The 15,496-nt window shown below is 40.9% G+C and overlaps 1 protein-coding gene and 1 long non-coding RNA gene across 2 annotated transcripts; one reads left to right on the forward strand and one right to left on the reverse strand.

Moving 5' to 3' along the window:
- Positions 1 to 44: 44 nt before the first annotated feature.
- Positions 45 to 14,309, forward strand: Grpel2 (GrpE like 2, mitochondrial). The gene is made up of 4 exons (XM_003477337.5): positions 45 to 2,680; positions 6,263 to 6,416; positions 7,238 to 7,319; positions 10,933 to 14,309. Exons 1-4 carry the CDS (start codon positions 2,604 to 2,606, stop codon positions 11,295 to 11,297), a joined length of 678 nt encoding a protein of 225 aa, XP_003477385.1. The 5' UTR covers positions 45 to 2,603; the 3' UTR covers positions 11,298 to 14,309.
- On the reverse strand, positions 2,121 to 3,175 carry LOC134471925 (uncharacterized). Its single transcript, XR_010041672.1, has 2 exons — positions 3,058 to 3,175; positions 2,121 to 2,726 (listed from the first exon to the last, which is right to left on the reverse strand). It is a non-coding gene; the product is annotated as an uncharacterized LOC134471925 (long non-coding RNA).
- Positions 14,310 to 15,496: the final 1,187 nt, after the last annotated feature.

Genomic DNA, 15,496 nt, shown 5'->3' on the forward strand with positions numbered 1-15,496 from the left:
GTCCAGAGCAGGTAAAATAACCTGATCAAAATCCCCTTGCTGATCACTGGCAGAGCGTATAATTTAGGGGTTACGATCATGTAGCCCTGGGTTTGAGTACTGCCTTTGCTACCTACCTGCTGGGTAGCTTTAGGAGAATCACTTGACCTGATTCTTGCTTTCCTTATCTGTAAAGCAAGATTAACTACTGTACTTTCTCTTCAAGTGAGATAATACATGGGAAGCAGCTCGCATGTCAAATGCAGGAAATAAATCAGTGTTGGCTACATAGGAAATGTGTCACTCAAAAGCCCATGTTCTTTCTGCTGAGCAAGAAATGACTTTTATATGGTGACTACAAGCATCAAAAGGCAACTAATCCAAGCCAGGCAGCCTGTAATCCCAGCACCCTGGAGGTTAAGGCAGGGAGTTCAAAACCAATCTAGAGTACAAAGTAAGACTCCGTCTCAAACAAAAAAAAAGCAACCAATCTAAACTGGTAGTTTTCATACAAATTCCATCTCAGTATCTCCAGTAATAAAAGAGCTCACACACTGTGGATCGCCAGTTTTCTTTTTTTTTAAAGTAGGTATACTAAATGGCACCCACTACAATATCCTCAGTATCTCCCACGTTCTTAGGCAGTCATTTTGAGGTTAAATGTCTTTTCCACCAATATATCTGGACTCCACAGAAGAGCCCTTAAATGATTAATAATCAAGTACTGAGTACTTATCATACATCAGGCATTGTTATCCAGGGTCAGGTTCCAAGCACTTGGTCTGTGTAGTCACACTAGGTCCCATGCCCCAGGTGGTCCTGTCTGACTGTGTTGTGGCCTTCTTTATAATTTTTTCCCTTAATAATTCTTGAACAAAGGCGCCTATGTTTTCCTTTTATCCTTTAAATTACATAGCCAGTTTTCCAGGTATTATCCTTTTAGTCATCACTAAAAACTCTGGAGATGAGTTATATTATCACAATTTCTGCAGTTCAGTCTGATCCTAGAGTCCTAACTACAAAGTTCTATCTCATCCATGTATCTCTCTCATGTTGCACTGCAGCATTGAGAAGTAGAGAAGCATTTAATAAACAGATGCTCTGTTGAATGCACGTATGCAACACATTTGGTGTAAGCTGGCAGCTAACAGAAATCAAAGCAAAATAAAAAAATAAACAGGTGCCAATTCTTCTTTTTCCCGCAAGATAAGGTTTTGTTATGTAGCCCAGGCTGGCCTCAAACTCATAGCAATCCTCCTGCCTCAGTCTCCAGAGTGCTGGGATGAGAAGTGTGCATCACCACATTTGGCTTGAATGCAGATTCTTGTTAAATGTCTTGATTGGTTGTGGGTTTTTCAAACTGCAGACGATGGTCTGAGGTGATCTTAAAGCTCTGTCGTTCCCCACACTAGCAAGTTCTGGTCCTTGTTTCACTGGATACTCATTAACCATCCTGAGCCTCAGTTGTCTCCTATGTAAAAGGGATCGTAACCTCTCTCTAAGCCACGTTGCTCCTCTTCTATGACAAAAACATAAGATGTTAGTTGTAACATCTGTGACCTGGGCTTTGGATGAGAAATAAAAGTGCAAAAGACTCCAGCTGTGTACTCACGGTTAAGCAGGAGAGAAAATACAACCAAAATTGCTAGTAGAAGCAAAGCATGTTTTGGTGACGATTCAGAGTACGGAAGGTGGCTGGGGATGTAGCTTAGCAGACCAGCGCCTGCGCAACAAGCACAAAGTCCTGAGTTTGATTCCCAGTACCAAAAAAAAGGGCATGTGGTAGAGTACAGAAGGAGCATGCCTCATTCCCTCTTTTAAAAAAATTTTTAAACATTAAAGGCCACACAGTAATACCAGGACAGAACGTATCCTTTTCTTGCCTGATTATAGCTGGAAAAGTTTATCTCCCCTTTTTTTTCTTACATCTTGTAACCTTCCTTATACAACAAAGTGACTCTTAAAACACGTAAAAATTTTGACACATATCCTCAATTCAACCAGAATAAGACTAAAGTTCATTCAACAGAAGAAAAGGGGGAAATGTTGAATTTAAAGAAATGCACATGTATTGAGAATGGCCAAAATATACTGTATCTCTGCCCTAACAATGAACTACTGTTTACTAAGAGAAAACGAGATACTGCACACCGTGTTTTTTTTAATTAAGTCGGCAAATACACTGGAGTGAAAAGCAAAGAAAAATAGGAAAGCTGTAATTATTTTCATCTTTCACGTGATCTGGTCCTGTCCAGCCTGCTTTCGCAGCACTGTGACCCTCTTTTTTAAACACCAGATACATTTTGATATCATACCGAGCTTTTATCATTTATAACTTCACATACACTCTATGTGCGCAGGGCGTATTCCGCTTTGTCCGCCACGAACCTGTGCCTAGCATCAAGCTTCGTCGTTAAGACCAGTTCCCGCCACTCTAAACCAGCAGTGTCCTGCCCGGAAGAACTGTGCGGAGCACCTGACGATCGGAAGTGCAGCGTTCCCGTCCGGAAGTCCCCTAGTGGAACCGCTCTCAAAGGCTGCCGGGAGGCGTGGCTTTTAAGGGAGAGCGCGCTTCACTTGGAGTGAGTGCGCTTGCGCCACATCGGTCCTCCCAAGTCTGGAACATGGCTGCGCGGTCGTTGTGGGCGGTCCGGCGGCGGTTGCAGCGCCTCCTGGCCTCCAGTACCTGGTCGGCGGGCAGGTAAGCAATGCGGGAGGGTCAGAGACCCTAAGGCTATGCAGGAAGGCTGTGGAGTGAAAGCGAGGGTTAATTCGGCCAAAGACTAAAAGACGTTCCAAACCTCCCTGGCCTCTTTGACCGGGCATTGACTACCCCATTATTTGGAGGGGAAAACTGAGGCGCATCCCGTTCCCAAACCAAGGGAGGTGGACGGGCCCGAGGTCAAGACCTGGAAAGTGAGTAGTCTTGTGTTTGAGCGCCGAGCCTTGAATGAATTGCAAGTAAACCTCACTCGCGGTGGCTTCTTACAAGTGGTGTCTTGTGGGTGTGTTTGGGTTCCTGCCCGACAACGTGTGACTTTAATCAGCCCTGTCCCCCTTCCCCCGGCATCAGTTTACCTGTTGGTTAAAGGAGAGGGTTGGACCTGGTTTCTCCCAGCACCCTTCCATCGGCCATCGGCTTCAGAGATACTGTGAAATTTCAGTTGCTGCCTCTGACTTTAATCTTTTACCATGCTTACCGCAAAACTAGAGGTGGTTATTTTATTATGTCCTATTTAATAATTAATAGGAGTTTAATAATTAAGGAAACTGAGTTTTTAGAAAAATTGAATAACTTCCAGATTTCAGAACTGGTGGAACCAGTCCTGGAAACCACGCAGGGCTCGAGAACCAGCTCTTTTAGTGAGTGATGTTGATTATTGTCAGGAACTGTTTCTGGAAAAAGAATAAAATGGATGAGTACAGAGTCGAGTCGGACCTCTGATTGTAAATTTTGCTGCAGAGAAATCCTAGAAATTTTCGTAGCTGTTATCTTTTGTTTTAACACACCAGACTCAGCACCTTAACACCTAAGTGAAGAGTTAGGTGGGGGCAGGAAAGTGTTTTATTTCCAGGTTTTGGGCAGTTTGTTGGTGATGTAGGGAAATGATCTAAAAAAAAAAATGGTTCCTTCTTGACATATTGGCCCCCAGTCCTGAAGGAGCAGGAATTGAGATTAGATCCAATTTCTTTCATAATCTAAGGTCTGGCCATTGTCTCATCAAACTGACCCTGAGGATATTTTGACCGGCTTGCCATTGAATAAATGTGTTTTTTTAAGAGGAAGAAGATATTTCATCATGTATAATTTCCAGCAGTTGTTTGTTGACCATATTTTCTGAACCAAAATTCAGAATTTAAATCAAACAGCACATTGTAATAATTGAATTCAAGACCAGCTTGGATGGTCTGGGAAATAAGTTTTCTTGTCCAGACCTTTAAATTAGCCTGCCTGGCATCTTCTTCTCCTTTCTTAAAGCAAACTCTTTTACCCCTCCTTAAGCTTTTCTTCAGATGTCACTTCAGTGACCGCAGTTAAATGCCTGTTCACATAAATGACTTTTTGTTTTCAAGAGTTCCTATATTCACAGACTGAGTTTCTTGGTAATTTTACTGGAAGTCAAATTATGAGTGTCAGGAAATATTAATAGAAACTTTCTGAAATTGGGAGTGGCAGTCACAGTTGTCATAGTGAAAGACCTGTTATAAACTAACCCCGCTCTGAATTTCTTTCTGTTTTGCTTTTGTTTCATTTTATTTGGTCCTTTTGAGGCAGGGTCTCACTACGCAGTGCAGGCTGGCCTTGAACTCACTTTGTGGCCCAGGCTGGCCTTGGATTCTCAGTGTTCCTTCTGCCTCAGCCTCCCGAGTTCTGGGATTCAGACGTGCACCATACCCAGTGAAATTCCTTTCTGTGTGGAATCTGAAACCAGCCAATGGCTCTGTGCCACATGCACAGAAGCCAGGGCTGTGGCACATCAAGTGTTAGGAAAAGAGCAAATTTTATTGTGAGGTCAGCTGGTAAGAAGATCAGGAATAGATCATTCAGATCAGTCTACCTCGGTTGGTAATAGAATTTATAGAAAGGGAGCAGGAGGATGCTGCTTGTTGATGAAGATGGTGAGAAGGGGAAATTTTAGGGATCTCCTGTGCAAGCGTGGTCGTTACTCCTCCTCACAGGTCACAGGTCTCCCTGCTTTTCAAAAGGCAGTTGGGATGTTTGGTGCGGAGGATTTTGAGCTCATGACATCAAAAGGTCATTGACTGGACCAGCTGGCTTCTCCACATCTCTATTCTTGAAAATCCAGTTTCAGAATGACTGAATGGATTCTGGAGACACTTCCTGAAAGATAACTGAAGTACTTTGTTATTTAAGGACTTCCTATCCAGTTGTGTCCAAGCCTTAACTTATCTCATTACCTGTATAAATTGTAGGTTATGTAACTGGTTGAATACAGGATCTGTTAGAGTCACCTTTTACAGCCCAGCAGCGGTAACATACAGTATTTTATCAGTATTTCCCAACGTAGAATTTCCTTCTCAGCACAGGTTCTCCTTCCTGAAGGCCTTATGACTTGTGGTCAAGAATTCTTAGAACGCTAAGTCTGACTTAACTCTCTTTACTAAGACCAGTTTGCTCCTTCTGTAAGATGAAGGGCTGAACTAGAACTGGTTTTGAGTTTTCACTTCTGGTAACCCCCTTTGGTTCTTGGAACTGGCTTTAGTTTCCTCTTTGCTGATTTTTGTGTACTCATTTGTGGGTGTTTCTGCTGTCTGCTGTTCAGTGTTCTGTCTCAATAGGATGCTAGCTCTGTGGCATGTGATTTGTTTGCTTTTTTAGAAACAAGATCTTGCTATGTTGCCTGGGCAGCCTCATGACCCTCCCATGTCATCCTCCCCAGTAGCCAAAACTATAAGCATACATCATTTTGTCCAGCTTACCTGCGTGACCTTGAACAAGTCATTAAGGCTTCAGCCTCTCAGCTTCAGTTTTTTTCATCATTAAAACAGAGATGATAATAGTATTTATCTCATGTTATGAATAACAGCTATTCCCAACCGCAAAAAAATGGAAACAACCCAGATGTCCATCAGCTGACAGATGGATAAACAAAATCATATATCCACATAGTGAAATATTACTAAGCAATAAAAAGTAATCAATTAGTGATGAGTATAGTTACACGGGTAAGCCTTAAACACATATTAAAATACTTAGGGCTGGGAATGTGGCACCACACCTACCTGGCAAGCATGAGCTCTGAGCTCAATTCCCAGTCCCCCACACACAAAAAAAATAGTCCCTAGTGAGCAGATAGATGTTCTCATTTGTGGTAAACAGCCATAGAAGGCAAACGTACAAAAGACACAAAATATGTTAGGCTTTCTCAGGGTGCAGGATGTAGGTGGAAATGGAAATCAGCTTCTAGTAGTTATGAGCGTTTTCTTGTTGTGGTAAAGATGTTCTAAAATTCTGATGCTTACCCAGCTGCATCTCCTAAAAACTTTTTTATTGTATTCTGAAATGGTTAATTGTATGGCTGAGAATTACACATTAATAAATTGTTTTTTACAAACTGAAAAACAGTAGTGCTTATCACAGTGCTGGGAGATAAAAAGAGGATGCCAGTTAAACAGTGCTCGTGCTTAGTAAGGTCTTCATATTGTTTATTTGTTACTGTGACTGAAACAGTGGGGAACTTTCCGATGTCTAAATTTTGTTGTCGTTTTGCCTTTTTATAATGGCATTTATTCTTCATGTGTCACCTTGCACCTGCTTTAGGGGCTGGCTACACCCATTCAGCACTGCCACCCAGAGAACTGCTGGTGAGGACTGCAGTTCCGAGGACCCTCCGGATGAACTCGGGCCCTCTCTTGCTGAACGAGCCTTAAGGTTAAAAGCCGTTAAGCTAGAGAAAGAAGTCCAAGATTTAACAGTGAGTAGACTTCATATTGTCTATTCTTTACTTTCTTTCTATGACTTAAATGTCCAAGTAAAGTTTTTATATCCATTTAAAAATGAAATTTTCTCTGGACAAAAAAGAATCTGTAGTGATTAAGACTGGCTAAAGGTAGCCATCCCTTTTTGGTTCCCTGATGTCTCACAGCAATCATACATCTGACATTTTGGCGATTTTAAGAAGGTACAGCGCCTGGTAGGTGGTACACACTCAATAAATACTGTTTGAATGTGTGACATCACTGACTATTACACTCTGCTGAGCAGGCCACATCTGGGATAGTGTACTGTCTTGGGTTGACACTCCTTGTGGAAATGCATAGGTAAACCAGAGCAATCCCAAAGTCTACTCTTACTTAAGAGTGATATGGAGGATAGAAAGCATGTCTTATGAGAGTAATTAAAGGAACCGGGAATGCTAGGATGAAAGTGAAAAAGATTAAAAGGGCTAAGATAGGTGCTTACCAATAGCACACTTGTAAAACTTAATCTCAGTTCTAGAGTAAAGTCAGTGAAAGAAAGTTGAAGATTAGTTGTGCTAGCCAAATATGAAAAAGAAAACTTTCTCAAGATAATAAGCTGGAAAATTATTGTGTTCAAACTAGCAGGCTAAATGACTGCTTATCCAGGCTACCGGAGTAAGTTTCTGCTTTGGCTGGGGATTTGGAGCAGCTGATGTAAGATTTTTACAGTTTGTAGTTTGTTTTATAAAAACAGCATGTAAGTGGAGTTTAGAAAAGAAGTAAAAAAGAGAAGCATTTGTTTTCTCATCCTTTTGATTTTGCTTTTGACGTTCAGCTAAGATACCAGAGAGCTGTAGCTGATTGTGAGAACATCAGGAGACGAACCCAGAGATGTGTGGAAGATGCCAAGATATTTGGTGAGACATACATTCATAGTAAAATATATTTCAATCTCGCGGTACGCCCTTAGCAGATCTGCCAGCTGAACATAGTAAAAGTGTATCTGAGTCCTAACTGAGCCCTGTTCTGTCCTTCCATTCCCTTGGACTTTCTGTGCTGCTTAACCATTTGCTAACATAATGTTGACTTTTTTTTTTTAACAAAACTTTATTTTCTAAGTACATACAGTTATTACAGTTCCAACATTCTAGTGCTTATAGGAACAATTGTTTAGCTAGTTTATGTGAAGCATTAAAATACTCAGAGAGGAGACTCTAAAGAGCAGACAGGATAGTCAGGAAGGCTGAAATTTGCTTAAAGGAAACAAGGATGGTCCATAGCCATAGGGAAAAAAATCAACCGTATTTGCACCAGACAGTTTTTATACCTGTAAAGAATCCTGTGCTTTACTGTGCCTAATCAGGTTCTGTCTACAATTTGGTGAGTTATAAAGTAGCTTGAAGAGGAAGAGGAAGTTGAAGATAACTATGAAGATCACAGAGTCAGATAACTTAAAAGACTGTGCCATACGCCTTGTGTTTTTTTAATAGTCCTTTAGAAATTTTTCCCTAACCATACCACATCTAGTTCCAAATGTTTTTGAGAAAAGTTGATAACCAGGATTTGTGGAAAGGGGCACTCTGTAATTAATTGCTATACTATGAATTTTACATGCAGTGTCATACTTTTCTGACACCACTTGTCTTAGTTATTTTTCTCTCTCATTATTGAGACAAAATATCTGACACCTAAAGTTAGGGAAGGGAAGGTTTATTTCTTACAGGTTGGAGGTTTCAGTCCATACTCAGTTGGCTCCAAGGCGAAATGACTGGTTCATGGCTGCCCCTGCAGCAAATCGCCAATTGGGCCAAAGAGAAAACACACCTCTTCTCGCCCTTGCACTGTATGCTGGCTCCACCCCTGGGTGGGCATAGCACTCACACCATCAATTTGAGCACTAGACAGTGAACCAGTCACAAACGCTAGATTTGGCCGCACCCATGATTGCATGAGGCTTGGGCGAGGGGCGCATCTGAACTTAAACTATAATACTAGAATAGAGTGAAGGTGCTTGAGAGTGCCCTGGGTGTTACCTTGTCTACTCCCTGTTTCGTATTCCTTCAGGTTATCTGGATTTGATTTGCTGTTAGTGCACAGAATTACCCAGTGGACAAACTTGTCATGCTCTTTACTCTGTCCTATCCCATTTTGGTGCTTTGCCATAGCCTCTGCTGTTCATTCAGTGATTTACACCTCATGCTTTTAGTGACAGTGACATATCAAGACCCAAATTGCATTCCTGATATTGCAACCAAGTTTTAGTCTCTTATTTCTAACTTTACAGCAGGACTCAGCACACTGTAGCCTGCCACCAGTTAGTATGTAGTTTCGAATTTTATCTTTTAAAATTCATAGAGACTTTTTCTCTTTTATTGTAGAATCCCCTATATAAGACACATGGTTTTGCCTCTTGTCCCACAAAATCTAAAATATTTACTCTATGGCCAGAAAAAAGTTGCTGCTCTCTGAGCAATGGAAATGTCTACCAAACAGATTGGTTATGATATCGGGGAGAGGCTTTTGCTATAATTCCTGCTTGAGCTGAAAGAGGATATGTAGTCTTTTTTACTGGGAGTTGAGCTTTGCATCAGAACTAGCTTATTGTGTCAGTTTACTCAGAAAGCAGTAAAATTTCCAGAAATCGTGTTAAATCCAGAAGAATTTGATAGTTAATCTGATTTATTAACTTTTAGCAAAAGGTGCCATCTTAGTCATTTGCTTATGTAATTTCCTCCCAGCATCCAGAAATACTTAGAAAATTAAAGGTTACAGGGCGAATATGGAGGTAGAAAGAAAGTAATTGTTGTTGTTGTTGTTGTTTTTTCTGGCTTTGGGATTGATCTTACTTCTAACTTTATAGCAGTAAACCGCAGTGTTTACAATGTAAACACTGAGCTGCCTCCCCAACTCCTTTTTTATTTTCTATTCCGATGCAGATTCTCACCTAGTGCCTAAGTTGCCCAGGTTGGGCTTGAATTTGTAATCCTCCTACCTGAGCCTTCCAGAATGCTGGGGCATTGCAGGCATGCACCACCATAGCCAGCTAGTGGAATATGTTTAAGGCGTATAGCATGACAACTCTTGAGTTTCCAAAGTAGTTTTGTCTCCATAATAACAATCTTTTTGGTAGATTTCTAAGACATTATGTGATCATCATCAATCTATTAACATAATATAATAATTAGAAAAATATCAGACACTTGAGCAGTGATCCTACAGACAAGAGAATGTAGACTTCTATTTAACCTTCACAAACTTTACTGACTAGAAGCAAGATCTCTGTACTTGGGCAGGGTATAACCCAGGAACTTGCTGCTTTTAAAATTCTTTTAGAAGGCTGAGGATACAGCTCAGTGCAGAGCACTTGCTTAGCACATGCAGAGCCATGTTGGTTGGTTTGATCTGCAGTACCACAAGAGGAAAAAAAAAAGTAAAATACCAAAATTCTTTTAGCAGCTAAGCCTTGTTTTCTAGAAATGCCTTCGCTTTCCTGTTTCACATCAGACTAAGCCACACCATACCTAGATTGGCTCTCCTTTGCCAACCCATTATATTTACTATTAGTCAGCTGATTAGAATCAGGCTTCCACAAATGTTTTCCCCAAGAAGCCGTATAAGATCTATTAGTGCTGGCAGTTAAACATAGAATTCCTCCCTCTCCTTCAGTCATTCCTCCCCATCTAGGCAATAAGTCTTCCCAGGTCTTTCCTCTGTCCTATCTTACTGCTTACCTGTGACTGATCCTTCTTACCTCCGAGTATGGTTAAGATGCTGCTTATTTTGGCACAAGGCCTTAAACATGTCCCTAGATGAACAAAGCCCTTGCCCCTCACCAACCCCCATCGTGTATTGTGTCATAGATATCTCTAATGATGGCACCACTTATCCTCTTCTGAAAAATCAAGGTGCAGAACTGGAAAGAATGGGATTCTTAATAACAGCTTATTTTTATCATGCAACATTTCGTGCGAGTCTGAAAGTTTCATGACGCATCTCTACCAATTTCATAGCAAAGCAGTTGGAGATAGCTCATCTAAATGTGCCTTACCTTCCTGTTATATTTAGTCAGCCTTCAAGAATAGCGTCCCTTGACATCCTTAATACAGTGTTGACATTTTTATCGCCACCCCCTCCTACCGTCCTTGAAGTGATAATACCCTGCCCCTGTTGAAAGTGTGGCTTTGGCATAAGTGACACAGGCAGGAGTTTTTAAATGTTCATAACTTAATAATAACAAAAATAGTAATTTTAACCATGCAGATTTTTTAGCTTATTGTAGGTAAATCTAACCTAGTTCTTGAATTCGAATCCTTTACCCTGTTTCCCAGGAGGGTCTCTGGTCATTGATACCTTCTGAAAGGGATTGACTTGTTTGGGTTGGGGTGGTGAGTGGTGATGATCCCCAAATCCTGTGCAACGGCCTTCCCACTTTCTGGAGTATCAAGGTAAAGTATACTAACCATCCATCTGGGCCTTTCACCCCTAACAGAGTGCTTTCCTCCTAAACATAAGTGTCTGGTTTCTCTGTAGGAATCCAGAGTTTTTGTAAGGACTTGGTGGAGGTGGCAGACATCTTGGAGAAGACTACTGAGTGCATTTCTGAAGAAGCAGAGGCGGGGGACCAGAAGCTCACTCTTGAGAAAGTCTTCCGAGGGTTGTCACTTCTAGAAGCAAAGCTAAAGAGTGTATTTGCCAAGCATGGTCTGGAGAAGATGGCACCCATTGGTGACAAATACGATCCTCATGAGCATGAACTCATCTGTCACGTGCCAGCTGATATTGGGGTACAGCCTGGCACCGTGGCATTAGTAAGGCAAGATGGCTACAAACTTCATGGCCGCACCATTAGACTTGCCCAGGTGGAAGTGGCGGTGGAGTCTCAGAAAAGACTATGAAGAGGCCATCAAGGACAGAATGTTCCGGCGTGCAGTCACCTGTGTTTCCTTTATTTATTAATCTAGGTTTGTATCGTACATGAGGTACTTCATGTGTTCTGTTTTGGATATAGTCATATTGGCTTTGTTTCTAAGGGGTTCTGTTGATTTTATGTGACCCATTTGGTCTCATCAGAGAAGTCTTGCCATCAGGCATTTGAACAATGTGACAAATGTACCTATGGCCTTTATCAAAGTATGTTTACAAAAATGATTTTTAAATTGGTACTCTGATTGACTTTGAAATCCAAAATTCTCTTAACTATCTTCAGCTAATTGTTGAAATTAATACAGTATCTTATATTTTGTGGGAAAAACAGTAGAGATTGATTCAATATGTGGGTACTTAGCTTTGCACTTACATAAAACTTTAGATCACTTGGGTTGGTTTTTATATACGTGAATTGCCAGGACTTCCCTTCTTACTTTATTATTTTTCATTTAACCGTCCTTTGTGGTCCCTACTAGGCTTTGTACTCACATCACTGCCCCAAACTCACCCCTTTCCAGCTCCAACTGAAGGGCTAAAGGGCCAAGCTGGACTTTGGAAGCAGAGAGCAAGATGCCTCCCTTTCAGATAGAGAATTATCTTCTGCCTCCCTAAATGTATATCATCATTTCAGGTAAACCGAGGCAGCACCAATAGCTAATGACCCAAATAGGTCTGTATAGGTGATTACCTGTAGCTGCACATTCCACCAGCCCTGACTGCGTTGTTGTCAAATTTGCCTTGGAATATGTACTGAATTATTACGGACAGTGATCTGGACAGAAACATTAGGTTCTCACAGTTTCTCATTTCAGCCAGTTACACTGCATGCTTTGGTTTGGTTTTGTTTAATTGGTACTCACGAATCACTACCTCTCTTACACTGACAAACTTTATTTTTTTGTTTTTGTGGTGCTTAGAATCAAACCCAGAGTCTTGTACATGCTCTGCTCCTGACTTACTTCTCTAGCCCTGACAGCTTTATTTCCTAGGTTTTGTATCCATTTTAAGTTACATTTGTGTAAACATACAGTTCCCCTTTTACTATTAACCGTTAGAAGATAATGGACTTATGTATCGTTTTCAGTCTTACTTTATAGCTGGTGTTGTGTAAAAGCTATGTCCAAGAAATGACTAAGTGCATGAATAATGCATTAGTCAGATGTTAGAAAGAAGTCTTGAGGTTTTTTAATTTTAGAAGAGGCCTTGGTCTAATTTTATCCTTTCTGCTTCTGAGGTGTGAGTATTAGTCTTTTTTAGGACTGGACCTAAAGGGAAAAAATGTCAATAATAACTTAAATATGGAACAGTTAGATACTATGTTTAATCATTTTAAGATTAATATACATGCAAATGTATCCCCAGCAACAATTAGTTGTTGGATGTACAGATTGTTTAAGTTCATTACTCACAAAGTCCGCTTCATGTGGAACTCTGGAACCCTGTAGGGAAGTGAACTGGCTTCCCTTCACCCTTCTAAGTTTCCTTGAGTAGGCTGTGAATTAAACCAACATAAGATGGGGGGGGGGGGGGTGGACATACTTCACTATTGTATAGGTATGCATGTCCCACAAAATGAGACTCAAAGGACGGCTGGATAATTGAAGCTTGTGTGGCATCCTGAGCTATAGAACTAGTCTCTTGCAGTCATATTTTGGGATGGTTAGTTATCCTTTTAGACAAGTATGTATAAACAGAAGATACTAAACAGACATGTCAATACAGCCATCCTCTGTAAATACTACCATCTGCATCAGATTTAAAAATCAAATGGAGACTAGGGATGGTATGACAGTGTGGAGTGTAGGGGCTGGAGGGCATGAACAAGAAAATGTGCACTTTTAAAACATAACCAAAAAGATTCTTTTGGACTTCACTAAGTGCGTATTGTAAATTTAATGAGCAATCAAATTTACAATAGGAATTCATCCTTTTTTGCCTTAGTTCCTATCAGATGGCCAGATGGAGACAAGAAGAAACTGAGCCAGTTAGCCATGGGGCTTTGGAATTATCAGCTATCCTTATGCATGAACTGGAATTAACCATAATTTTATGTGTGAAATGTTCTGTTTACCTTAAGTTTTCTAATACTGCTTTCACCTCCTGTTTTTGCAAATAGATTGAGAATAGTTTTAAAAGGTTCTTTCATTGTTCAGTAGTTTTGCAAACTGAAAGTGCATGTTTAGAACTAGAAGACAAAGCTATAGCAGTAAAAATGTCAAATTGAAAGAGTTCAGGGAATCAGGGCAGCATGAAATCGAGATGAGGCTTGTTAGCATAGATTTGGACATGATTCTAGCGCAGTCACCTGTGTGACTGGGCACTAGTCGTTTCATTCTTCCAAGCTTGTTTATAAAATGATTACAATAATTCTTTCATGATACTGTGAGAATTAAATAAAATGTGTAAATTGCCTACTACAGTAGGTCTTCATATTTATTTTTATTGTTTTTATGCACATTTTTTTTCTGTATTTTTATAGCTGCCTGAAGTCTAGGGAAAGGGGAAGACTCCTTAAAGGCAGATTATTTTTTAAAAATTGTAGGCTAATGATTCAGTGATTTATTTTCCTTCCAGTTCTTGTTTTGTTTTTTGTTTTTTTAAACATACCCCGCAAAAAACATTTTTTAGACTGAAGAAGCAAGAAAATTGTGTTCATGCTCTAATTCTCACCTTTTACATATAAAGTGAAAGGACATTGGCTTGGAGGTGACGTGTAAGGAAGCACTGCCTTGCTTGAGGAGGGATTTTGGTGTACTATTAGTACCTCGATCCTACACATCTTTTACTGACTTTGCTTACTATCATAAAGGAATTTTGGCAGTGATGTTAAGTTTTATATTTGGTGCTCTTAATTCATAACAAAGGATTTGATCAAATGAACAGAAGTTCTTAAAAAACTACAGCAAAGACAAACAGGGAAAACTAAGGATGAAGTGTAATATTCAGAAACAACTAATAAAACCCAAATTGAAATAACTGCAGTTCAAGTGGGATTTGTTTGTTTGTTTATTTGTGGTCCTGAGGAACAAATCTGGAACCTCTCACATGCTAGGAAAATACCGTACCCCTGATCCACAGCCAGCCTTTGTCCAGAGGTTTGTCTGCCTCCTTCAGAATGTATGCTGTTGACTGCTGGCCCTCCCTCGGAGCGTTCAGAGGTAACTTGAGAGCTCAGCACAGAAAATTGGGTGCTATCCTGCTTCAGGGTGGAAGTCTCTACCTCTTGATTTATTTTTTCCTGTGTTCACTTCCTGATGTACTTGTCTTACATGCTGTACTGCCCTTTGGCTGACCATCCTCCTAAGCGGATTGTTAGCATTTGGCCCCAACTTCTTCAGCTTCCCTGTTTCTTCCCAGCTTCTGGCCACCCGACCTTATCTCTGCTTCTCAGTTGGCTGCCAGGTACCCAGCTTCCTGGGTAACTGCTCCTCGTTGGAGCTATTGTTTCCTCAGTTTTTCCTTCAGATTTTTCTCATTCTTCCAGTCCTGTCTGTACGCCCTGGCTTCATACTTCATTGTCTGCCCTATTCCCAGTGCTAGGCAGTCAATATATTTGTTCCTCTCTATCCAATCTTGGCTGATGCTGTGAGATTCACTATGGTAATTTTTAAGCATAACTCCAGAATTCCTTGACACACTAAGGGCAAGGGGCCATATCCATTCTTTAATCTCTGGAGCTTTGTGAGTGCTTGAGCAGTAGGAATGGCAGGGCTCATTTCCATACCCAAACCTGAAAGAGCCTCGTCTCCTATCTTGAGCAGCTCACCCTGGCACCTGACCATCATGCCGAGAACAGGCTAAAGCAGTGTGTGTCGTGAAACAAGGCTCTGACAGCTTTCAGCTGAGCCAGCAGCCTCCTGACAGCCCCATGAAATTGAATCCTCCCGTCCCCAGTGACACCACGTGGGACAGAAGCGCTGATCCCATTGAGCCCTGCCCGAAGTTTGAGTTTGCAGACAAAAATAAATGACTCAATAAAAGCTAGGGATGTAGTTCAGTGTGAGGGTCCTGGTCAATCTCCCCAGTGTCACAAAAGAAAAAGGTAAGTGTTCATTCATCCACACCTTTATTGGTAGTAATCCAGTTTAGATGTAGTGAGACTCATAAAGCTGACTTAGAACCCAACTATAAAGTCATGCCTTCAGTCTTTTAGCCATATTGAATCACT

The sequence above is a fragment of the Cavia porcellus genome, unplaced genomic scaffold, assembly GCF_034190915.1.
Source record: "Cavia porcellus strain 051 isolate PalLab524CR breed Dunkin Hartley unplaced genomic scaffold, mCavPor4.1 scaffold_21, whole genome shotgun sequence".
In the NCBI taxonomy this organism is placed as follows: Eukaryota; Metazoa; Chordata; class Mammalia; order Rodentia; family Caviidae; genus Cavia; species Cavia porcellus.